The sequence below is a fragment of the Oryx dammah genome, unplaced genomic scaffold (assembly GCF_014754425.2).
Source record: "Oryx dammah isolate SB20612 unplaced genomic scaffold, SCBI_Odam_1.1 HiC_scaffold_12, whole genome shotgun sequence".
NCBI classification, from domain to species: domain Eukaryota; kingdom Metazoa; phylum Chordata; class Mammalia; order Artiodactyla; family Bovidae; genus Oryx; species Oryx dammah.
The window spans coordinates 43451320-43477810 of NW_024070196.1; the positions used below are offsets into that span (position 1 = coordinate 43451320).

Here is a 26491-nt window from a genome sequence, read left to right on the forward strand (position 1 = left end):
TTAGTTCCCTGCCCAAGAAATGAACCTGGGGTAGCTGGGGTGAAAACCAGGAATTCTAACCACCAGAGACTAGAAGCTAGATTTGAAGCTTCTCTGGCTCTTGTCCCTGTTGAAAACAAGTGTTTCGGGGAGAGAAAAACTTGAAAACAGGCACAAAGTTTGTTATTAGGGACACAGCATAATATGTGAGAGAGCACACAGAGAAACATTTTATTTATTTAAGACAAAAACAGGGCAGAAATATGCACCAAGAGAAGAGGGCAGGCATCCTCCTTAACAAGGAGTGTGCCAGACAGGTGATCGCTTATCCGAGGGTAGTTCTTCTGGGTCTTTGTTTTTCTCTGGCCAATTATATCGCTTCCTTCTCCCCATCTGACCTGGACCAGGGCTTTCCCCAATATGCATGTGCATCTTTTAGCCTATTATGGGATAGCACCCCCTTCCTTTTTGACCCCAGAGGAGCCTTTCTGTGCATGCGCGGTCAGGGTAGGTCTCCTTGATCTCAAAAGTGATAGACGTGGTCATCTTATCTATTTACTTCAGCAGAGTTCAGCTCCTGCCTTAAACTGTTTCCTTTTTAGTGCCAAGGAAAACAAAACTCCAATTTACTCAGCTTGACAAATTCCAGCTGCTCAGCCCTGTAACCCATCTACCTTCTACTTCATTTCCAGCATCAATTCCCATGCCAATTAAAACAAACAAATGACAGCAAAAGCCTACGCTAAATCGCTGGAAAATATAGAAACAAATAGGTATGCATGTATTCACTGTTGTAGCTTTACTTCCTTTTTGCATGCAGTTGCCCCAATCACTATCCCTAATCTTCTATGAACAGAACGGTTATCTCTGTGTTGTATTCTATCATACCTTACACACTCTAATGTCCTCCTTATTTTCCTCTTTGCTATACACTGTCATTAATTATTCTTACAGCTGTCTATTTCTGTCACACACTTTCCCAAGACTTCCTGCCATTTCATTATAAACCAATATCAATCCTAGACCCTCTTCCCTAAAAATAGTTCTGCACTGTTTTAAGGCAGTAGCAGTTTTAGATCATAACAAAAGTTTCAGAATTATGAATAAGGGGAATTAATCCAATTCCCCTTAGAATTAGACTAAGGTCTAATACGGTAAGATTTCAAAAGAGTAGTATTAGGGATTATTCATTTACATTTACTTAAATGACATGACAATTCAAATGGGAGAACAGCCTAAGAAAGATCTTAAGTGCTGAGTTTCCTTCCATCAGAGAACAGGGCATAGAGCATGTTAGGGATTTGTTAAGAGTACAATTTGCTTGGGAATTTTATGAGATCATAATAGTGACTGATCATATAAGCATCTGAATGCAGAGTTCCAAAGAATAGCAAGAAGAGATTAGAAAGCCTTCTTCAGCGATCAATGCAAAGAAATAGAGGAAAACAACAGAATGGGAAGGACTAGAGATCTCTTCAAGAAAATTAGAGATACCAAGGGAACATTTCATGCAAAGATGGGCTTGATAAAGGACAGAAATGGTATGGACCTAACAGAAGCAGAAGATATTAAGATGAGGTGGCAAGAATACACAGAAGAACTGTACAAAAAAGATCTTCACGACCTGGATAATCACGATGGTGTGATCACTCATCTAGAGCCAGACATCCTGGAATGTGAAGTCAAGTGGGCCTTAGAAAGCATCACTACGAACAAAGCTAGTGGAGGTGATGGAATTCCACTTGAGCTGTTTCAAATCCTGAAAGATGATGCTGTGAAAGTGCTGCACTCAGTATGCCAGCAAATTTGGAAAACTCAACAGTGGCCACAGGACTGGAAAAGGTCAGTTTTCATTCCAATCCCAAAGAAAGGCAATGCCAAAGAATGCTCAAACGCCTGGTGTGCTGCGATTCATGTGGTCGCAAAGAGTCGGACACAACTGAGCGACTGAACTGAACTGAATAGCGACTGAGCAGTTCTGGGTTCGGATAGAAAGGGAAGATTAAATTGGAGGTAAGTGAAATAAAAGAAAGAGCTCAGGATTTTGGATTTCTAGTGATGTAGACATTAACAGTACATTGCATTTTCACTTCAATTCAGTTCAAAGTATTTTCTAATTTTCCTGTGATTTCTTCTTTGAGTTAGCAATTACTTGAAACTGTGTTTTTTAATTTCCAAAAACCTGGGGACTTCCTACATTTTTCTAGGGTTTATTTCTAATTTAGTTCTACCATTGTCAGAAAATATACTTTTTATGGGTGCAGTCCTTTCAAATGTATTGAGATTTGTTTTGTGATCCAACATAGGACCTATCTTGGAGAATGCCCCATGTGCATATAAAAGTTATGTATATTTAATATCTTTAGTTACAGTGTTCTATATATGTCAGTTACTTTGAGTGGATTCACAGTATTATTTCACTTTTTTTCTGTCCTTGCTAATTTTGGATAATTTTTTTTCTCTTTAGTATTTCCTCTGCTTTGCCTTTTTTAGATTTACCTTGTTTGGGTTTTTTAAAATATATATCTATTTATTTATTTAGGCTGCTCTGGGTTTTCATTGTTGTGTGGGCCTTTCTCTTGTTGTGGTTCACAGGTTTCTCATTATAGTAGCCTCTCTTGTTGCAGAGCATGGGCTGTAGGTGCCTGGGCTTCAGTAGTTTCCCCAAGTGGTGGCAGGAGTTGCCACTCACCTAGTTCTGGCACCTGGGCTTAGTTGCCCCAAGGCATGAGGGATCTTCCTGAAACCAGGGATCTAACCCATGTCCCCTGCATTGCAAGGCAGATTCTTAACCACTGGACCACTAGGGAAGCCTTAGGCTTACTTTGTTCTTTAGCTTTTTAAGAATTCAATTCTTACTGTTTAGTCTTTACTGTTATAACTACTATAATTACTTATGCTATGCTATGCTTAGTCGCTCAGTCGTGTCCAGCCTTTTGCGATCCCATGGACCATAACCTACCAGACTCCTCTGGCCATGGGATTCTCTAGGCAAGAATACTGGAGTGGATTGCCATTTCCTACTCCATATAATTACTTAAGATTATGAAATTTCCTGTCATCATTGCTCTTAGTTTCTCCCACAAATGAATGCATAGTGTTGTCTACAGTTTTGTATTTCCCTATTTCATTTGCTGTCAGTTGAAGATAAGACTTTTTTTTAAACAATTTTTTTCCAGACAGAAAGACCTTTTAAAATTATGTTTAATTTATAGTTAAATATTGCCTACCATATCAGTAAACAAAGGATGTTGCAGCCTTCAAGCCATCACATTACAGCCACCTGTGAGCCTTGAGGGGATCTCAGGATGAGAAAACACAGAATACTGGCCCCAGACAGCTGAGGTGTGTATTAAAGGAATGGTTTCAGTGAGCTCAGACTCTTGTATCTTCCCATAGATGGGAAAGCAGTTAATCCCTTAACTTGAGCTATCTAGTGCCGGGGTCCAGCCCCGGTGGATCCAGGGTAATTCGAAGGTGGGGACGGAGTCGGTGTCCTGGAAAAAACTTATTTAATTACAGATATAGAGGGAGATTAGAAACAGATAGTGTAGTAGGAAAATTAATGGTACCAGATGGGAATTCAGCCAGGAAAACGGGGAGCGAGAAAGAAACGACACGGGGGAGTCAGTCTTTCCAGAAACTGACCCGATTTCTTTATTTTTCAGGTTTGTTTATATACCTTTTTGTTATACATAGGAATGAATACAGAGTCACGCGGGGGTCAGCAGACCTGACCCTTGTCACAATCAGGTGCTTCATATAAAATTATACAAAGGTCTTATGAGTTTCATCATCTTCTAGCCATGAGGTCTGCTGACATTTTATGGCCCTTTCTGATACCGGTCAGTTAACCAGAAAACTTATTTTTCCAGGGGTGATTTTTTCTTAAATCAGGCGCCACCCTCCAAATAAAGTTGCATTCCTATAGGGTGAGGGTATAGTGAGTTATAATCAAGAAAGGAATTTACTTAACCTAAGGTTTAACATGATTAATCTTAAAGGTTAATACTTATTTCTCTTATATGCTAGTTATATTCATTATAAGGGCAGGAATATGGGGATTTAGCAGCAAATATTGGCTCAACAATGTAAACCCTTCACCAATGTTCCCCTTAAGATCTATTTTGTCTTAAGATAGTGATAAAGTTACACTGTTACATAGCATAGTGATTTATAGTGATTTATAACAAAGTACAGTGATCTATAACAAAAGAAAAAATTCATTAACTCAAAAAGTCTAGTATTGCTAACATCAAAAAACTACTATATTTCCTTTTCTATATTCCAAATACATTGATTAATATATTCCCAGGTGCCTAAGGATATGGAGGCCTGGTGGCAATCATTGACTCATCAATGAAAAAAGCCCTATGCTAATACTCCAAACTCTCTGTGCTGTTTATGGTTGAGAGGTTGTCACACGAGCTAGTCTGTCAGCAGAGAGGTTTGACCTGAGACATCCTTGTCACACCCAGGGCAGGGAATTAGCAGTAATTATTGGCACAACAAATGAAAAAAAACCCTTCACCAATATAATTCCTAATCAACCCACTAATACTATACTAATGATCTTCTAACTTCTCAAAAGAGTCTGTATTTAGAAAGTTTTAAAACATCCCGTGCCTCTCACAGTTGGGAGGCTGTAAACAATCACTTGAGGCCAGATGAGCCTGATCAGGCAGGCCAGAAAATCTTCAGAGTTCGTAAGTTGAAACACTCTTGTCACGCCCAGGAATTTTTATTAACTGGAGCTGCAAGTTTAACTCCTTCTCTGAGAGAAATGGTTATGGGGGACAGCTCCCCGTAAAGTACTCTGATTTTGGGGGTAGATGCTCGGGAACAGGGGGTTTCCTGAGGCTTGATCATGCCTTTGTGTATGCCAAGCTTCCTTCCTCATGACCTTTGCCATGGGCGGAGTTCCTCACGCTGGCTCCCAACAATCTAGTTCTCTTTAATCAATAATCTTTTGATGTTCCAACGACTAGATCTTTGTTGCAAAAACTCCCACGGATCCTGACTTCCCCCTTGCCTCTTCAGAGCAGTCCCCTCTCAGAGTTATCTGAGCTGCTGTGTCCCAGGCTTAAGTCCTCAGTTTTCTCCACAGAATAAAACAGAACACTCAACTTTCAGGTTGTGCATTTTTTTTCCAGTTGACTACTGTTTGCTCTGTCTTGGACAACTGCACGTTTGTTGTCCCAATATTGATGTCCTTCTACTTCTCATCTACTATACTTTCTCCTCTATAAAGTTGGTAACTATTATTTCGTGTACTGATATTCAGTACAGCTTTATACCTGTGCACTGCGCCTCATAGTCTCACATGGTGTTGTTCTCTGCTGTGCCTTCCTCTACGAACTCTACCTGGTTTGGCCTCAAGACCCAACACCGGCCACTGCCCAGACGCTAACTCTTCTCTGAGCAGCGGAGTAAATGACGGCTACCGACTCTCTTAGAGCCCGCCCGCCTTTCCCATGAGGCCTCGCCCGTCTATCCACGCCCTCTTCCTCCATAGAGGATTCTGGGAGATGTAGTTTTCTGCCTGCCGTGGTCGTCACGTGACGTACTTCCGCCTGCGCCGCCCTGCGGCTGTAAAGGAGTCCGCGCCTAACAGGCTGTATCTTGCAGGGCTTCTGTGCTCGGGGGCGGGGCGGGGGCGTTCTGTTTCAGAGACTGCCGAGCTAGCTAAGACGAGAAGTTACCCTGGCCCAGAACATCCTGTGCAAACCAGGATCTTGACCAGCTGAGCCCCCACGGTCGATCCCGGCGTAGAGGCAGCCAGCCCGGCCTCGGTCCCTCCCGCATCAGGGCTGCGGAGCGGTACAAACTCATTGTCCAAGTTTCCTCTGCCCGGGCCAGGAGGCCCCTTCCCTAAGAGGGACTCAGCCCCGGAGGGGCAGGTGCCTGGTGCTCGCGGACCCCCTCTTGGTGGGCAGGGTGGGACCAGCAGGGATATCCTCAGAGTTCGGTTCTCTCCTCCGCACCCTGCACGAAACAGCCTGGGATGGCCACCAGGTTCCCGACAGCTTCGTGTTCGGTAAGTAGGGACTTTCTCACTTAAGAAAGCTGACTCGGCCGTGAGGGCGGACCTCTTCATCCCTTCACGGTCACACCACGGCCTGAACTCACATAATCCCCGCCATCCCCCTGAGTCTCCAGAAACGTTCCTTGTCTTCTGGCACTTGGTGTCCGGTGCCTTGTCCGTGGGCAGTTACTCTGCTTTGTTGTCTACAGCGGACCCTGAATTCCGAGGGCAGTGAGGTCCCTTGTGAAGGAAATGATCCTCTATCGTTTCAGGTTTTCCACTCACAAGTATAGAGTTGTCTTCGCGTCCAGATTTTCAGGGCATCAGCAGGGAAATTATCTCCTTTTTGTTCATTAGCTTGTTCAGGTGCTTGTATACTGAGCACCCTCGTGAGCTGGATCCAGAGATTGATGCTGGCAGTGCAAAGAAATCACGTACGTTTCTTGTTTTAGAGGAGCTGTGGTCTGGCGCACAGAGTCGTTGGGCAGGATGGCGGGGAAGGAGTTTAAGGATTCAAAGCGGGAAGGAGCAGTGTTGTGAGAGGAGAGAGCCTCGGGAACGTGCAGGTGGTTCGAGGACTGAACCAGAGGGAGACTTAACAGCGAATGCTGAACTCCTGAGCTGTTGGTACACCGGTGATGTGTCCGGTCTTGAGAACACTGTTGGAAGAAGTATCCAGGGACAAGAGTGTATGTAGCTTTTTTTTTTTTTTTTCCTTCTTTTAAGATTTATTTATCTTTTCCTGTGGCTGGGGGAGGTGGTGGCGGGGGTAGGGCTGCTCCGGCTTTCTCTAGTTGCAATGAGTGGGGGCTACTCTCTAGTTACAGAGTCTGGGCTTCTCATTGCGGTGACTTGTCTTGTGCACAGGCTCTGAGGCAAGCGGGCTTTAGTAGTTGCAACATGTGGGCTTAGTAGTTATGGTCCCTGGTCTCTAGAGCAGGAGCTCACTAGTTTGAGGTGCAAGGGATTACTTTCTCCGAGGCATGTGGGATCTTCCTGGACCAGGGATCAAACCCATGTCCACTACAGTGGCAGGTGGATTCTTTACCACTAGACCTCAGAGTGTAGCTTTGTAGGTATTAAATATGTGGTGCCTACAGTTGAGTCTGTAACTCAGATGGGAGTTTTCCACTAACGTGTACCAATTAAAGGCACCTACGTTAATGCCTTTAACTATAGGAGTTATAGGTATAGGAGTAGAGCCCCCAAAAGGACCAAATAGAGGCCTCAGGACAATGACAAGGGCTGCATTAAAGAGGGGCTGGGGTGCAGGAGAGGTGAGAGAACATTTGGAGAGTGGTTTTTCCCCTACAAACTTGAGAAAAGAGAACTTCTTAGAAGCCATGATGTGCAGTTCCTTGAAAGTATTTCATAAAGCCAAAAGGTGCTTCTTGGATTTCAGAATTTATAGGTCTAAAGCACTTTTTCCAGAGCAAACAGAATGCCGGGTGTGCTACAGATATTCACCTTCTAAGAGGTGAAGGGATTGCATTAGGCTGAGGACAGCAGGATGTAAAGAAGTGACTAGTAATAGTATAGATGGTGGTTGTTGTTGTTCAGTCACTCAGTCATGTCTGGCTCTTTGCGACCCCATGAATTACAGCGCACCAAGCTTCCCTGTCCTTCACTACCTCCCAGAGTTTGCTCAAATTCATGTCCATGGAGTCCGTGATGCCATCCAATCATCTCATCCTCTGTCACCCCCTTGTCTTACCCTCAGTCTTTCCCAGCATAGGGGTCTTTTCCAGTGAGTCGGCTTTTCACATCAGGTGGCCAAAGTGTTGGAGCTTCAGCTTCAGCATCAGTCTTTCCAGTGAATATGCAGAGTTGATTTCCTTTAGGAGTGTAGGTGGCACTAATGGTAAAGAACCTGAGTGCCAATGCAAGAAACATAAGAGATGCAGGTTCAATCCCTGGGTCTGGAAGATCCCCTGGAAAAGGAAATGGCAACCCTTGCCTAGTATTCTTGGCCTGGAAAATCCATGACAGGAGCCTGGTGGGCCAGAGTCCACAGGGTCAAAATGAGTCAGACAGGACTGAAGCGACTTAGCACGTGGACAGCAGGATGTAAAGAAGCAATTAGTAATAGTATAGTAATAGTATTTTTTTAGGGGTTTGGTGTCGGGGGAAAGGATTTCGTTAAGGTGGCCTGAGGGATACAATTAACCTCAAAAATCAATGAACTTTTTGTCTTTAAACAATAATTATACAGAAAGTACAATGAGAGAATGTATTTCCGATAGCAATTAAGAAATATAAAATAAATGAACATTATAAGTGTACTGCTGCTGCTGCTGCTGCTGCTGCTGCTGCTGCTAAGTCGCTTCAGTCATGTCCGACTCTGTGCAACCCCATAGACAGCAGCCCACCAGACTCCACCATCCTTGGGATTCTCCAGGCAAGAACACTGGAGTGGGTTGCCATTTCCTTCTCCAATGCATGAAAGTGAAAAGTGAAAGTGAAGTCGCTCAGTCGTGTCCAACTCTTAGCGACCCCACGGACTGCAGCCTACCATGCTCCTCCATCCATGGGATTTTCCAGGCAAGAGTACTGGAGTGGGGTGCCATTGCCTTCTCTGTTGTAAGTGTACAGGACCTATTAATAAAGAAGACTTTACAACTATTGAATGACATTAATAGACACCACTCTTGGCCTAGGCACTTTGTGTGTGTGACGGCATTAAAGTCTCAGGGCCCTGTGAGGCAAGTATGTCCCCACTGTACAGCTGAGGAAACTGGGGAGGCGGCCCACAGTTCCAAACTAGTAAGGGAAACAAGGAGACGAGGATGGCAGAGCTAAGATTCAGACCCACGCAGAATGTCTTCAGAGTCTGTGCTCTTATTGCCCTTGGGACCTAAGAGACTGACAAATGTAAACTGTATTTCCTTGTTTTTGAGGGCATGTATTTAGCAAACATTAATTGACTATTATGCCAGGTAATTTTCTAGTGTGAACAAGATTAACAGGGCCCATAACCCTGTGGAGGGTGTGGGAGATGGTAAAACATATCAGAGGAACATCATGAACAAAACTGTGGGTGTTTGTGCACATGAGAGTGGCTGGGTGGCTACTTGTCTTGGGGCAGCATTTAAGCAGAATCTGAATGACAACTTGATGATCATGGGCAGATGAAGGCACAGAACATGACACATTCCAGGCTTTGGAGGCAGCTAAGTTGGTGGCCTTGCCATGGAACCAGCAGATGCATTGTGTAGTGGAAAGAAGGCATATGGCCAGAATGGGGAGCAAGTGAGAGCAGGGCTAGCTTGTGAAGGGCCCTTTAAGTATGCAAACGATCATCTGGAGAGCCCAAGGAGTTTATTGTATTTTATGTTTTATTTTGAAATGATTTCAAAACTAGAGAAGTAGCAAAAATAGAATAAAATAACCTCCTCTATTGTATTAAAAAAAAAAAAAAAACCCTTCACCCAGATTCCCCCATTGTTATTTTGCCAAGTTAGCTCTGTTATTCTTTCTTTACTTGTGTATGTGTGTGTTTGTGTACCTGACTTGGTACAAAAAGAACCACAGAGACTGAAGTTCAATGTTACTTTCTACCAGAGCCTGTTTCCCCTTTGCTTTGTTGTGCAGATGGGGAGTGACTGATCATTTCATCTAAACGGGCATCAAGCTGGTTTGGGGCTGGATTGCTGCTTTAGTTGAACTTGGACCACCTTGTTTTCAAGGGGTGTGCGGATTGCAGGCTCCTTCCTTGCGTACTTTGTATCCTTGGTGCCTTGAAACCATGGGAGAAACAGTCTGCCTTTCCTGCCCAGTTCCTGCACTGACCGCACTCAGCAAACACTCGGTGGGAAGAGCCTGCTGTCCAGGGTGGGCACCGAAGGCTCTACTGGTTTCTCTTTCTCTTGGTGTCATCCTCTATCTCAGCTGAGCCCACCCTACCTGTTCTCAGGCTGGACAAATGCCCTCAGTGAAGTAAACAGCCAGAGCACTCCTAGCTTATCCGGGAAGAGCTCTCCCCTCTTTGGAATTTGGCTCATTTAGTTCTCTTTTCATCCATGGGTCTCGATGTTCATGGATTGTAATTTATCATTAATTTTCCAGTTGTAGCAGCTGTAGTCCAAATATATGATTTTATTTATCATGAATATTAGAAAATACTTACATTAGATGAAATAAAATGTAATATCTTCGTATTTTTATACTACATTGAAATTATAAATTAATTTGTTGAGAATATATTTATACCATATTGAATCTATATATCATAAATGTTAATTACTCACGTCCTTCGGTTTCTTTAAAAAAAATATGAATATATTTGAAATATAGTTGATACATGATATTATGGTATTTTCAGATTTACTACATAGTGATTTGACATTTGCATACATTATGAAATGATCTCTACCCCAAGTCTAGTAATCTGTCCCCATACAATATTATTGACCATATTCCTTATGCTGAATCCCCATGGCTAATTTGTTCTATAACTAGAGATTTATACCTGTTAATCCCCTTCACCTGTTTCACCATCCTTCCACCTCTGGCGACCACCTTTTTGTTATCTGTATTTAATGTGTCTATTTTTGTTCTGTTATTTGTTCATTTAATCTTTTAGATTCCACATGTAAAGTCATACGGTATTTGTATTTCTGTCTGATTTATTTCACTTAGCATAATACCCTCTAGTTCTATCCATGTTGTTACAGATGGCAAGGTTGTGGGTTTTCTTTTAATGGATGAGTAATATTCTAGTGTGTGTGTGTGTGTGTGTGTGTGTGTTGTATGTTTATCCATTCATCTGTCAGTAGACACATTGCTTCCTGTATCTGGGCTATTGTGTTTTCTTTTTTTATTTTTTAATTGAAGGATAATTGCTTTACGGAATTTTGTTTTTTGCTGTCAAACCTCAACATGAATCAAACCCCTCCCTCTTGAACCGCCCTCCCATTTCCCTCCCCATCCCACCGCTCTAGGTTGATACAGAGCCCCTGTTTGAGTTTCCTGAGACATATAGCAAATTCCTGTTGGCTGTCCATTTTATACATGGTGATGTAAGTTTCCATGTTACTCTCTCCACAGACACCCTCTCCTTCCCTCTCCCCATGTCCATAAGTCTGTTTTCTATGTATGTTTCTCCATTGCAGCCCTGCAAATAAATTCTTCAGTACCATCTTTCTAGATTCCATATTAGTATATGATATTTATCTTTCTCTTTCTGACTTACTTCACTCTGTATAATAGGCTGTACATTCATCCACCTCATTAGAACTGATTCAAATGCATTCCTTTTTATGGCCAAGTAATATTCCATTGTGTCTTCATCCATTCATCTTTCAATAGACATCTAAGTTGCTTCCATGTTCTAACTATTATAAATAGTGCTGCAGTGAACAATGGGATACAAGTATCCTTTTCAATTTTGGTTTCCTCAGGGTATATGCCTAGGAGTGGGATTGCTGGGTCATATGGTGGTTTTATTCCTAGTTTTCTGAGAAATCTCCATACCATCTTCCATAATGGCTGTATCAATTTACATTACCACCAACAGGGCAGAAGGGTTCCCTTTACCCCACACCCTCTCCAGCATTTGTTGTTTGTAGACTTTTTAACGAGGGCCATTCTGACCAGAGTGAGGTGATATCTCATTGTAGTTTTGATTTGCATTTCTCTGATAATGAGCGATGTTGAGCATCTTTTCATGTGTTTGTTAAGCATCTGTATATATTTTTTGGAGAAATGTCTGTTTAGGTCTTTTCCCTACTTTTTGATTGAGTTGTTTGTTTTTCTGGCATTGAGTTGTGTGAGCTGCTTATGTATTTTGGAAATTAATCCTTTGTCAGTTGTTTCATTTGCTATTATTGTCTCCCATTCTGAGGGGTGCCTTTTCACCTTGCTTAGAGTTTCCTTTGCTGTGCAAAAGCTTTTAAGTTTAATCAGGTCCCACTTGTTTACTTTTGTTTTTATTTCCATTACTCTAAGAGGCAGGTCACAGAAGATCTTGCCTTGATTTATGTCATCAAGTGTTCTGCCTTTGTTTTCCTCTAAGAGTTTTATATTTTCTGGTCTTACATTTAGGTCTTTAATCCATTTTGAGTTTATCTTTGTGTATGGTGTTAGGAAGTGTTCTAATTTCATTTTTTTACATGTAGCTGCTGTCCAGTTTTCCCAGCACCATCTATTGAAGAGGCTGTCTTTGTCCCATTGTATATTCTTGCCTCCTTTGTCAAAAATAAGGTACCCATAGGTGCATGGGTTTATTTCTGGGCTTTCTATCTTGTTCCATTGGTCTATATTTCTGTTTTTGTGCCAGTACCATACTGTCTTAATGACTGTAGCTTTGTAGTATAATGTGAAGTCAGGAAGCTTGATTCCTCCACCTCCATTCTTCTTTCTCAAGACTGCTTTGACTATTCGGGGTCTTTTGTATTTCCACATGAATTGTGACATTTTTGGTTCTAGTTCTGTGAAAAATACCATTGGTGATTTGAGAGAGACCTCATTGAATCTGTAGATTGCATTTGGTAGTATGGTCATTTTCACAATATTGATTCTTCCTACCCAGAATATCTCTCCATCTGTTTTCTGTTCATGTCATCTTTGATTTCTTTCATTAGTGTCTTACAATTTTCTGTGTACAGTTCTTTTGTCTCCTTAGGTAAGTTTATTCTTAGATATTTAATTCTTTTTGTTGCAGTGGTGAATGGGATTAAGTCCTTAATTTCTCTTTCTGATTTTTCATTGTTAGTATATAGGAATGCAAGTGATTTCTGCGTGTTGATTTTGTATCCTGCAACTTTGCTAAATTCACTGATTAGCTCTAGTAATTTTCTGATAGTCTCTTTCAGGTTTTCTATGTACAGTATCATGTCATCTGCAAACAGTGAAAGCTTTACTTCTTTTCCAATCTGGATTCCTTTTTTTTTCTTTTTCTTCTTTGACTGCTGTAGCTAGGACTTCCAAAACTATGTTGAATAATAGCAGTAAAAGTGGACACCCATGTCTTGCTCCTGATCTTAGGGTGAATGCTTTCAGTTTTTCACCATTGAAAATAATGGTTTCTGTGAGCTTATCATATTTGGACTTTACTATGTTGAGGTAGGTTCTTTCTATGCCCATTTTTTGAAGAGTTTTAATCATCAATGGGTGCTGAATTTTGTCAAAGGCTTTTTTTTCATCTGTTGAGATCATTGTATGGTTTTTATCCTTCAGTTTGTTAATATGGTGTATCACATTGATTGGTTTGCATGTATTGAAGAATCCTTGCATCCCTGGAATAAACCCAGCTTGATCATGGTGTGTGAGCTTTTTAGTGTTGTTGGATTCTGTTTGCTAAAATTTTGTTGAGGATTTTTCATCTGTGTTCATCAGTGATACTGGCCTGTAGTTTTCTTTTTTTGTATTGTCTTTGGTTTTGGTATGAGGGTGATGGCCTTGTTGAATGAGTTTGGAAGTGTTCCTTCCTCTGCAATTTTTTCAAAGAGTTTTAGAAGGATGGGCATTAGCTCTACTCTAAATGTTTAATAGAATTCTCCTATGAAGCCATCTGGTCCTGGGCTTTTGTTTTTTGGGAGATTTTTTATTACAGTTTCAATTTCAGTGCTTGTAATTGAGTTGTTCATAATTACTGTTTCTTTCTGGTTCAGTCTTGGAAGATTGGACATTTCTAAGAATCTGTCCATTTCTTCCAGGTTATCCATTTTATTGCCATATAGTTGTTCATAATAGACTCTTATAATCCTTTGTATTTTTCCATTGTCTACTGTAACCTCTCCTTTTTCATTTCTAATTTTGTTGATTTGATTCTTCTCTTTTTTTCTTGATGAGTCTGGCTAAGGGTTTATTTTGTTTATCTTCTCAAAGAACCAGCTTTTATTAATCTTTACTATTGTTTCTTTCATTTCTTTTTCATTTATTTCTGCTTGGATCTTAATGATTTCTTTCCTTCTACTAATTTTGGTGGTTTTTTTTTTTTGTTCTTTTCCAGTTGTTTTAGGTGTAAAGTTAGGTTGTCTATTCGATGTTTTTCTTGTTTCTTAAGGTCGGATTGCATTGCTATAAACTTCCCTCTTAGAACTGCTTTTGCTGCATCCCGTAGGTTTTGAGTTGTCACGTTTTCATTGTCATTTGTTTCTAGGAATTTTTTTATTTGCTCTTTGATTTCTTCAGTAACCTGTTCATTAATTAGAAACATATTGTTTAATCTCCGTGTGCCTGTGTTTTTTACAGTTTTTTCCTTGTAATTGATATCTAGTCTCATAGCGTTGTGGCCAGAAAAGATGCTTGATATGATTTCAATTTTCTTAAATTTACTGAGGTTTGATTTGTGACCCAAGATGTGGTCTGTCCTGGAGAATGTTCCATGTGCACTTGAAAAGAAGGTGTATTCTTCTGCATTTGGATGGAACATCCTGAAGATAATGAGATCCATCTCATCTAATGTATCATTTAAGACTGTGTTTCCTTATTAATTTTCTGTGTTGATGATCTGTCCATTGGTATAAGTGGGGTGTTAAAATTTCCTACTATTATTGTGTTACTGTCAATTTCTCCTTTTATGTCTGTTAGTGTTTGTCTTATGTATTGAGGTGCTCCTATGTTGGGTGCATAGATATTTACAATTGTTATGTCTTCCTCTTGGATTGATCCCTTGGTTATTATATAGTGACCTTCCTTATCTCTTGTAATCTTCTTTATTTTAAGGTCTACTTTGTCTGATATGAGAATTGCTACTCCAACTTTATTTTGCTTCCCATTTGCATGGAATATATTTTTCCATCCTCTCATTTTCAGTCTATATGTGTTTTGAGGTCTGAAGTGGGTTTCTTGTAGGCAGCATGTATATATATATAATGTTTTATTTTTGTATCCATTCTGCCAGTTTGTGTCTTTTGGTTGGAGCATTTAATCCATTCATGTTTAAAGTAATTACTGATATATATGTCCCTACTGCCATTTTCTAATTGTTTGGGGTTGATTTTGTAGATCTTTCTTCTTCTGTTGTATTTCTTGACTGTATAAGTCCGTTTAACATTTGTTGTAAAGCTGGTTTGGTGGTCCTGAATTCTATTAACTTTTGCTTGTCTGAAAAGCTTTTGATTTCTCCATCAATTTTGAATGAGATACTTGCCAGGTAGAGTAATCTTGGTTGTAAATATTTCCCTTTCAGTACTTTAAATATATCCTGCCATTCCTTTCTGGCCTTAAGAGTTTCTGCTGAAATATCAGCTGTTAAATGTATGGGGTTTCCTTTGTATGTTACTTGTTGCTTTTCCCTTGCTGCTTTTAATATTCTTTTTTTGTATTTAATCTGTGTTAGTTTGATTAGTATGTGTCTTGGCTTGTTTCTCTTTGGGTTTATTCTGTATGGGACTCTTTTCACCTCTTGGATTTGATTGACTATTTCCTTTTCCATTTTGGATAAATTTTCAGCTATAATTTCTTTAAAAAATTTCTCACACACTTTCTTTTTCTCTTCTTCTGGGAGCCCTATAATTCAAATGTTGGTGTGTTTGATATTTTCCCAGAGATCTCTGAGAATATCTTCATCTCTTTTCATTCTTTTTACTTTATTCTGCTCTTCAGAAGTTATTTCCACCATTTTATCTTCCAGCTCACTGATTCGTTCTTCTGCTTCAGATATTCTGCTATTGATTCCTTCTAGAGTATTTTTTATTTCAGTAATTGTGTTGTTTTTCTCTATGTTTATTCTTTAATTCTTCTAGGTCTTTGTTAATTGTTTCTTGCATTTTCTCAATTCTGTTTTCAAGGGTTTTGATAATCTTTACTATCATTATTCCAAATTCTTTTTCAGGTAGTTTTCTTATTTCCTCTTCATTTACTTGGACTTCTGTGTTTATAGTTTGTTCCTTTATTTGTGTAGTATTTCTCTGCCTTTTCATTGTTTTTTGTTTTTAACTTATTGGTTTGAGGTCTCCTTTTTCCAGGCTTCAGGGTTGAATTCTTTCTTCCTTTTGGTTTCTTCCCTCCTAAGGTTGGTCCAGTGGTTTGTGTAAGCTTTGCATAGAGTGAGATTTGTGCAGAATTCGAGTGAGGTGGTACTCCTGTCTGCTGATGATTGGGTTTGTATTTTTGTCTTGTTTGTTGAGATGAGGCATCCTGCACGGGGTGCTACTGGTGTTTGGGTGATGCCAGGTCTTGTATTCAAGTGGTTTCCTTTGTGTGAGTCCTCACTATTTGATACTCCCTAGAGTTAGGAGTTCTCTGGTAGTCTAGGATCTTGGAGTCAGTACTCCCACTTCAAAGCCTTAGGGTTTGATCTCTGACCAGGAATAAAGATTCCACAGGTTGTTTGTTATGGCATTAAGTGAGATTAAAACAAAGATGAACCCCAGACAAATGGCAGTTACAAAATCAGGTAAATAATAATTAAAATAATGGAATATAAAATGCACCTATACACCCATAAGCACAATCAAAACAGTCCAACAAAAATAAAGTACAGTAGATTGACCTAGTGAACAAAGGAAACCAAAAATGATATCTACCAGTTAAGAACAAAACTAACTAAACCACAAACTGGAAAATGAAACTAACGCAAGGTGCAAGTGGGAGATAAAGCAATGAAACCAAAACTAACAAATATGAAAAGAGGAAAGGAAAGAAAGAATAGGTATGTAAAGTTAAACAGAGATAGATAAAGAAGATTTATATACATTAAAGATTAATTGCAAGGGGAAAAGAACAATAGGGAAAGCAAACAGTGAGTAAATGTAGAAAAAATAATAATAGACTTAATTTTTTAAAATTAAAACTAGAAAAAGAGAGAGAGAAAAAGAAAGAATAAAAGGAAAACTCCACAGAACTGCAAAAGGCTAGCATAGAGGCAGAGTTTTATAACAACAATAAAAAGTGTGATTAAAAAAAAAATCTCAAAAGCTTAATTAGATTTCATAGTGCTAATAAAATTGGCAACTACAACAGAGGGAAAAAAAAGAAAGAAAAAAATCCAAAAGAAACTACCAAACAAGTAAGAATATAAGAATAGTAAATATTTTTCCTGAGTCAGTGCTGTCAGCATTCTTTCCCTTGCTGGGAGTCACAGTCCACCTCGCCCCACTAGGGTGCCTTCCAACACTGCACTGGTTTCTGGACCTGATGTGGGGGGCAGCTCAGACTCTAATCTGGTCCTACTCCTCTGTGTTATTGTCTCCAATGTCCACAACTATCAGAACTAGTGTGTTTCCTTTTGTGGGAGCTCTCAATGTCCTTTTATATATTCCATAGATACAGAGTCTGCCTAGCTGATCATGTGGATTTAATCTGCAGCTGGTACAGCTGGTGGGATGGTTTTGGGTCCTCTTCCTTAGCCGCACTGCTCCTGGGTTTCAATTGTGGTTTTATTTCCACCTCTGCATGTGGGTTTCCCACTGGGCTTTGCTCCTGAGTCTGCCCTGGAGGACTTGGGTCTGCCCCAGTGACGGCCAGGTGTGGAAGTTGTGCAGCTGCTTGAGTCACAGGAGTTCTGTAAGCATCAGGTACTCAGGGGGGTTGGCACCTAGGGCAGAGGGAAATAATAGTGCTCTAGAAAGGGACTGCAACCAGTATTGGCCAATTCATTCCATTATTCTTGCCTGGAGAACCTCACTGACAGAGAAACCTGGCAGGCCACAGTCCACAGGGTCGTAAATAGTTGGACATGGCCGAAGCGACCTCACGTGCATAGACGCAAGACTTTTTTGCCTGTGGCAGCTCTGCCCCAGTGAGGGTTGAATGTGAAGGTGGTGCAGCTGTTTGGGTAGTGGGTAGTGGGTACCCTGGTGGTGCCAAGTGTGCAGGGACATGGACTGCCTCAGCCACAGGAGTTATTGGCCCTATCAGAGTCTTTTTCAAGACCTTGATAGCTGGTGATCAGAAGGCCTTTTAGCTAGTCTTTCTCCATAGCTCCACCTGTTCAGGCATTTACAGGGCTCCCTTGCCTGGGGTCCTTCTCTGTTGTTGGGCACATCAGGCACATAGAGGGGTCCCCCTGGCTGGGGTCCTACTCTGTAGTTTGGCACATCAGTCACTTAATGGAGCACCGTGGGTGGGGTCCTACTCTGAGTTCAGTGTGTCAGGCGCTTGATGGGTTCAGCTGCCAATGCTAGCATGTAGGGAGAGAGAGGCTATGGTAATGGCTCCACCCCCTACACATGACTCAGCAGTATCGCCTTGCTTCCATGGCTGCCTGGCTCTCCTCCACAGGCATTTCCCACCACAATTTCCTCCCTCACATCCCCTCAGTCCGTCTCTCTGCAGTCAACAGCAGCCTTCGCCCTTGGATTGCTCCACAATCCTATGCACCAGCTCCCAGCCACTGTGCCCTCTAGAGGACCTGTGTCCCTATCCAGGGTACATATGGCTGTGCCAAGGACTGTCTGATTCTCATTCCATTTAAGCTGCCACAGATCAGCTATTTCACTCTCAGCCTTAAACGTTTCTCCTCTGACCCAGACAGTTGCCCCAATGTGGAGATCGGACCCCTGCTTCAGTTCCCCAACCCTCTGAGGGCAGGTCCAGTCCTAATAATACACCTGTTTCTCCCCCTAGTTCCTTCATCCTACGAAGTTTTGTGTGGTTCTCTATATTCTTTTCCAGTGGTCAGGTACTGTCTGCTCTCAGCTGGTGTCTGACGGTGTATTCCTGATGTATCTGTGGAAAGAGATGTACTCCACATCTACCTACTCCTCCGCCCTCTTGTTCCCTATTGTGTTTTCTTTTCCTCTACATTTATGTATTTTATCACATGTATTTTTGGTTATATTTTTCTGTATTTTAAGTTTTATTTCTGAATACTTTTTGTCAATTTGTGTTGTGGTTTTTCTTATTACATTTTCAAGTTGGTTACTGTTGATGTATCAAATAGCCATTGCATGTTGATTTTGTTAAAAAATTGCTGCCCAGTTGATATGTCTTATTGGTTTTCATATTATGCCAGCTGTTTCTCTTAGGTTTTTTAGTCAGAAAATCAGATGTTTTTAGACAATAAGAGTAGTTTTTCCTCCTTGCTTAGTGTTTATCACTGGTATTTTGTTTTGTTCCCACTGTACCGGGTCTTCTTGGACAGCACTGACTAGTAGAGTTGATATGAAAATTTCAACTTGTTTCTGAAGAACAATTTCAAATTGTTCCTGATTTTAGAGGGAACACTTCTAATGTTTCACACGAAGTATGAGATTTTTTATAGGCTTAGGGAAATTACTTTAACCTGTAACGAACTGAATTCTGATTTTTGAAGGTGTTAAATTTAATCATAGTACTTTGTTTCTCTATTGAGATTATTGTTCTCCATTAATGTACTAATGTTACTTATTTCTATGTTACAATTTTGTTTTTTTTTAAAGTTTGGAGTGTCCTTTAATTTTTTGGAATAATTTCTTTCATAGACTGTTGTTTATGCACGTATAAGATTCATTTTAATGTTTTTATCTAAATATTTGTTAGTACTTTTATCTAGGTTTTTAAAAAATACTCATTTTACTTGACTGCACTGGCACTCAGACAGTGTCATGTATGGGAACTGTTCTCTGAAGCCCTGCACCACGGGGATCTAGTTCCCTGAACAGTTGAACCAAGGCCCCCTGCATTGGGAGTGCAATCTTAACCACTAGATCACCAGGGAAGTCCCCATTAGGTTTTGGGGGGTTATTTTAGGATTTATTTATTCATTTATTTTTGGCTGTGCTAGGTCTTCATTGCCACTCTTGGGCTTTCTCTAGTTGTTGTAATTGGGGGCTATTTTCTAGTTGCAGTGCTTGGGCTTCTCCCTGAGGTGGCTTCTCTTGTTGCAGAGCACAGGCTCTAGAGTGTGGGTTCGGCAGTTGTTGCTCGTGGGCTTTGTTGCCCTGTGGCATGTCAGTCTTCCCAGACCAGGGATCGAACTTGGGTCTACTGCATTGGCAGGCAGAATCTTAACCACTGGATGCCTAGAGAAGCCCTAGGTATTTTTAACAAATGAAATTGTGCAAGTTGTGCTGTCTCGCCTTCTCTGAGAGATTATACAAATTTGTGTAATGAGTTTACCATCATTTCCTGGCTCTACATCTAATGGGAGAAATTTTCTGTTTCTTGGATATTGATAAAACTTACTTTTTTAGATAGTGTGGGGCTATTTACTTTACAGAGAGGGTATACCTCTGATTACTATTTTAGTGTATTTTATGATCATGGACTAATCAGTCTGGTCTTCCTAATTCTTTCTGGGAAAATTTTGGCTACTTTCATTTTCCTAGGAAAGTTTCTGTCTCTAAGTTTTCGTATTTATTGGAACAAATTTAAAATACAGTCAATTCTGCTGTCATGTTTGCTTTAAAAATGTAAATTTGTTTCAATATGTTAGGGAATGCTGTGAGCTTTCTGATTTCAGGCAAGCCTCTTTTCACCATTTTATAATAAACTACAGTGCTTCTGACACAAACATCAGGTCTTTTATAAGGTACAGTGCCATATTTGTGGTGGTATTTATATATTTCTTAACCATTAAACATGTATAAAACCCTACTATTTTTATTAAGATTTTTTATTGACTTTTTTTTCATGTGTGGTGATAAAGGTGTTACACTCCAGCCCTGTTCTTCCCATAAGCCTGAGACTTTTCATAGTGGTGATTTTTTTTTTTTTTTGTAAATACATATCACATTATAGCAGAACTGCCTTTGTATAGTGATCGTTTACAAATTTTAAAATCGCTTCTATATTCTAGAATAATGCACACAGTCTTGGTCGTAATAGTTTTCTTTTCCTTATTTCTTGATTATGCTTGTCCAATTAAAAAAATTTTAGTAGTTCTTTTGTATTTTATTTTTATTCTTATCAAGCTTAAAATAGTAAAAGGCTTAAAACAGGGCTCCTGGTTGACTGCTTCCCCCACCCCTGCCCCAGCCCCAGCATAGATGTTTGTTTCCCCCTACAAGACTAAAACTTTCTTGAGGCCAGAATGGGTTTCACTCATCCTGAAATCTTCAGAACCCAAAAGATTATGTGGCACATGGAGGCTCAATTATTAGTAGTATTTTTAATTCCCTCTCAAAAGAAGTGGTGGCCTGGGCACAGGAGGCAGACTGTGGAGGATAGTCTCCTTTCCTGGGTCCTCTACATCTTTTTCATGTCTCCAACTGTAATTGCAGCCTATTGAGTAATGTGTGTGTTGTTACAGGGGTTGTTGTCATTCACGGATATATCTATGGAGTTCAGCTGGGAAGAGTGGCAGCTGCTTGATTCTGTGCAGAAACACCTGTACCGGGACGTGACTCTGGAAAACTATAGTAACCTGGTGTCTGTAGGTAAGTATAGCTTCATGAACCTGTACAAGCCCAGATCATGAGTCATAAGTCACCAATGCCTTTTCTTTTGTTGATCTACCCTGAAGCCTCTGGAGGTCACATGTTCTTAGCCCCTACTGAACCCTCAGCTCCTCACTGTCATCTTCCCCAAGTGCAAACAAGCTGCTTTCTTTCCTCCCTCCTGACCTCTTAGTTCTCAGCAGTCTGACTACATTCTCTGTGACTTTCCCTTAACAGGGTATCATGGTACCAAACCTGATTTAATCTTCAAGTTGGAGCAAGGAGAAGAGCCATGGATCATAAACTTGGAAGTTTCCCATCAGAGTTGTCCAGGTGGGTGAGCAGATACCATGAAGATGGGAGATGGGGAGTAAAGTGTGCTGGCATTCAGGCAGCGTCATGTGTGGGAACTGTTCTCTAACCCCTGGTACCATTGGAGCAGCTCGGGATGAGCCCAATAGTCCTCAGGTGGGGGCTGTCACTTTCCTCCCATGACTCCAAGAGGCTGGTGAGCTGTTCTCTGCACACTGCTCAAAGGTTGTTTTCTAGGTTAGTTTCCTTCCCTCGAGCACATTCCTAACTGTGGTCATGGGCCTTATTTTCTCTTTTGCCTCTGCAGTTAATTCCCTCAACTTTACCTGCAGTCTTTTCCTTCTCTCCTCTTGACCATCTTAGGAGGTTTCATTGCTTCCTTCACTCTTCTCACACTAGTCATTTGGAAATCACAACTCTTACCTTCTTGGGCACTTTTCTTTCTCTTTTTTTGCCACACCTCATGGCTTGCAGGATCTTAGTTCCTCGACCAGGGATAGAACCCATACCCCCTGCAGTGGAAACATGGAGTCTTAAGCACCAGACACTGGGAAAGTCCCTTGGGCACTTTTCTGAAAAGAATTCTGAAACCTAGCCTTAAGTGGTTTTTATCACCTTATGTTTGTTTCCCTGACTCCTCTTTCTCTTCCCTTTCAAGTTGTCCAAGTTTGGGCTTCTCCTCTATATTGTAACTCTGGAAGGACTTTACCATCCTGAAAACTGAAGCTTTTTCCTCCCAGTGTTGTAACAGCAGAGCTGCCAACCCCCTCCTCTCTTCTTCCTGCACTCTGGTTCCAGCTGTATATGCTTCAGGACAGAGCTCTTGATCTCCCACACTGCATTCTCAGTGGCAGAAATTGGAAGGCACTTCTGAAATTGCTCTTCCTCTTCAGTTTTCCCACCATTTTCTTCTTTGGGGAAGAAAATGTTTAGCAAGCAGTCCTGAGGAAACAGGACAGCTTCTGAAGTCCCCAGTACAGCAGTCACGTCCTAGGGTGACTGAGGCTTGTGTCTGACGGGTGCTGTCAAGACCTTGCCCTGCTGTTGCTGCTTTCCTTTAACCTTGCCTTTCTATCACTCATCATCACAGTGTTCAAGCGTCACAGATGGACTTTCCCATTCTCTCTACATCTCTTGTCCAACCTTAAATGTGACCTTCTCCAGGGCTCTTTTGGCATCCCTTTTAATTTGCACATGTGCCCTAGAAGACCTCATCCCTCATGTCATTCAATACCTTGTATGTGCTGTTGATGCCTGCTTTTTACTGAGCACTGAACTTAGGTGTAACTGCCTACCTGCTTCTCTGTTTGAATATTTAATGAAGATCTCCAGTATAATAAGATCCAAAACAAAGTCCTCTGTCTTTCTCCAAACATGTCTCTCTCCCAGTGATTTCAGTCTAAAAGAGCAGTACCTCCTGCTTGTCAAGTCTCAAATCTAGGAGTTTCTCTTGCTTCTGTCCAAAATGTTTTTGCCTTAATTTTCTTATGGCTCAATCCCTGTTTTAATATCTCATTGTACCATCCTAAACGTTATACCTAGCTATAACGTGCCCTGTTACTTCACCATTTTAGTAAACTCCTGAAATGATAAAATTGGCGTAAATAGTTGGCATTGGATTTTATTAGTAAGTGCAGGCTAAATTTTTTAAACTTCTATTTAAAAAACACTTCTCATCACTGCTAATTGGCTACCCATTTCTGTAGAGGGATTTATTGTGGTTTATTTCACTTCCCCTTGCCCCCACACTTGGTTATATGGTGTGTGTGTGCACTAGGCCATTATTTCTTTTCAACCAGTGTCAGAGGCCTGGACCAGAAGAAAAAGACTCATTAAATAGCAGTTCTAAAGTGTTTTAATTCTATATCAGGTTTATTTATGATTTTTAAATTACAGTGTTGTTTTTTTTTTTCTTAGACGGTTGGGAAGAATGGTACCAGAAAAATCATGATGAATTTGAAAGTGTTCGGAGAAGCTATGCTTGTAATGCATTTGGAAAACTTCATCTGAGCAAAACCCACATTTCTTCAAGACAAAGACTCCATAAATATAAAACACATGGAAAAAGTTTGACACAAAACTTAGCTTCAGCCACAAGCTGTCTAAGAAAGAATACTGATCACTTTCATGGGTATAAAGAATCATGTTTTATTAAGCATCAAAGAACTCATAGTATAGAAAAAAACTGTGTATGTAATGAATGTGGGAAAGCTTTTCGTTGTAAATCACAACTCATTGTACATCTCAGAATTCATACAGGAGAGAGACCATATGAGTGCACTAAATGTGAAAGAGCCTTTAGTGCCAAGTCAAACCTCAATGCTCATCAGAGAGTCCACACAGGAGAAAAGCCCTACTCCTGTATCGACTGTGGGAAAGTCTTCTCTTTCAGGTCACAACTCATTGTCCACCAGGAAATTCACACAGGAGGGAAACCTTACGGTTGCAGTGAATGTGGGAAAGCCTACAGCTGGAAATCACAACTGATTTTACACCAGAGAAGCCATACAGGAGTGAAACCATATGAATGCAGTGAATGTGGGAAAGCCTTTAGTTTGAAGTCACCATTCGTTGTGCACCAGAGAACTCATACGGGAGTGAAACCCCATAAATGCAGTGAATGTGGGAAAGCCTTTAGGAGTAAGTCATACCTCCTTGTTCACATTAGGATGCACACAGGAGAAAAACCCTATCAATGCAGTGACTGTGGCAAAGCCTTCAATATGAAGACACAACTTGTTGTGCATCAGGGAATTCATACAGGAAATAATCCTTACCAATGCAGTGAATGTGGGAAAGCCTTTGGCAGGAAGGAACAGCTCACTGCACATCTGAGAGCTCATGCAGGAGAGAAACCTTACGGATGCAGTGAGTGTGGGAAGGCTTTCAGCAGCAAATCATACCTCGTTATACACAGGCGAACACACACAGGAGAGAGACCCTATGAATGTAGTTTCTGTGAGAGAGCCTTTTGTGGGAAGTCACAGCTAATTATACATCAAAGAACTCACTCAACAGAGAAGCCCTATGAATGCAGCGAATGTGAAAAAGCCTATCCCCGGAAGGCATCACTTCAGATACACCAGAAAACTCATTCAGGAGAAAAACCGTTTAAATGCAGTGAGTGTGGGAAAGCATTTACTCAGAAGTCATCTCTCAGTGAACACCAAAGAGTTCATACAGGAGAGAAACCATGGAAATGCTCTGAGTGTGGGAAATCCTTCTGTTGGAATTCAGGGCTTCGTATACATCGAAAAACTCACAAGTGAGAAATCAGAATAGATTTGGGTGTACTCACGGAAGTTGATCCTCGAGAGAATTCAGATGATGATAGAAGCAGGATATATAAGCAGGAATACCTAAAAATACATTCTAATAAAATTAGTCCTGGGGGAGGGACCAATCATATTTAGAATGAACATGCAAAAGCTTTCAGAAATAAGTCATGCAAATCTTTATACACAGGAGAAAGGTTGAAGAGGTAAAGAGCAGTAATGGTATCATATACAGTAGCATAATTATGAAGATTTAATTTGGGGAATGCATATTAAGTCCATATGAATTTAGTAAATCAGGAAAGCACTTTTCCATAGAAGATGTGTTACATGGGGAGTCATGTTCCAGATTTGATGCTGTTTTGGAGTGAAGAAAGTCCTTCTTGGTGGAGGATAAAGTAGTTTGTTTGTTGTTTTTTTTTTTAGTATGTAACTAATAGGAAAATAGCAAAGAACATATTCTGAAGGTTCAGGGTCATGGAGTGTGACTTTCCTGAGTAATACTACATAGCATTTTTTAAAATTTTGGTATTTTATTTTTAAATGTAACTTGTTATATTTGATAATTCGTGGAATAACATTCTCCAATATTCTTTATATTAAATGCTAAGTATCAGTATTGTCTCTTTATTTCTTAGCAATATAACTAAAATAATGTGAATTTTAATAAATGAAAGGATTTTATCTTACTCCAAATGATTTTACTTATTCAATAAGTGGGCCTGTCCATTATTACAGGGCTGCTTTCCAAGAGCACTCATGGTAATGAAGATTGATTGTATTTAGCAATTCAGTGTCTGCTCCCTATTGATTGATAAGAGTGGCTTAGAATTCTCTGGAGAAATACTCCTCCTATGTTGTGCACATCCTTGTGGTGTATCTCTCAGGGTGTCCTTCCCACCAGCCATAGGTGAGCATTCTGCCACGGTTGAGTCATGGTAACCTCTTTTCCAGATGTTTGATTCTCTAATTCAGTCTCACATGAACCAGAAGGGAAATATCAGAATTCATTCTTGTCCCACAGTTTTACTGAGACCATCAATTAGTTCCTGCCATTTCAATTTCTCAGGATAACTTTGGATATTCTGAACCTAGTTTTCTGGTGTTCTGTGTGCATCCTCATATTTGCAATAAAAATATTATTTTCTGCTAATGTTAAGAAGAATGAGTTCTATTTCTTGTAACTGAAAGGCTTTAATTGGTAAATAGTTTCGCTGGAATAAACTGTTAGTAAACAAAGAAATGTGGGGTGTGTGGTTTAGGTTTATTCCTAAGATAAGAATAAAATCTTTCAGATTCCTACTTATATTCCAAAGTGGATATTTTTAGGTCATAGTATGATATAGTGTTGTTGCTTATGTACACCAAGAACCTTGTGGACTCTGTTGGTAAGATTCTGTCAACACTCAGGAGCTATTGTCCTAGAAAACTTTTAAATTTATGAGGAAATCTAGGACATCAGATGAAATGGCTAAATCTGGTTCCATCAGCTCTTAAACACAAGGCCGGACTTGATGGCCTGAATCTCATCTCAAGGCAGAGTGTTGTCAGCAGCTCTCTGACATTGTGGTAATAATTGCTTACTCAAGAGTTGTAGGGTTGAGATGATGGAAATCAAAGACACAGTTGCTGAAATACAGAGTCATCTACCTTAA

The 26491-nt window shown here is 40.4% G+C and overlaps 1 protein-coding gene across 2 annotated transcripts; it reads left to right on the forward strand.

Annotated features, from left to right (window-relative positions):
* Positions 1-5570: 5570 nt before the first annotated feature.
* On the forward strand, positions 5571-25989 carry ZNF26 (zinc finger protein 26). Of its 2 annotated transcripts, XM_040251510.1 has the most exons (5): positions 5571-6016; positions 6457-6693; positions 21123-21249; positions 21487-21582; positions 23479-25989. In XM_040251510.1, the coding sequence occupies exons 2-5, from the start codon at positions 6643-6645 to the stop codon at positions 24828-24830; spliced, it is 1626 nt and encodes a 541-aa protein (XP_040107444.1). In that variant the 5' UTR covers positions 5571-6016; positions 6457-6642; the 3' UTR covers positions 24831-25989. The 2 variants fall into 2 exon arrangements, with proteins under 2 accessions (XP_040107444.1, XP_040107445.1); XM_040251511.1 differs by lacking the exon at positions 6457-6693.
* Positions 25990-26491: the final 502 nt, after the last annotated feature.

What these genes read in the sequence shown, in the direction of transcription:
- ZNF26 (XM_040251510.1), top strand. Translation starts at nt 6,643, where the DNA reads ATGTGTCCGGTCTTGAGAACACTGTTGGAAGAAGTATCCAGGGACAAG. An exon ending in AAGTATCCAGGGACAAGAGT is followed by an intron (nt 6,694 to 21,122) that starts GTATGTAGCTTT and finishes GTGTTGTTACAG; the next exon opens with GGGTTGTTGTCATTCACGGA. An exon ending in TTCCCATCAGAGTTGTCCAG is followed by an intron (nt 21,583 to 23,478) that starts GTGGGTGAGCAG and finishes TTTTTTTCTTAG; the next exon opens with ACGGTTGGGAAGAATGGTAC.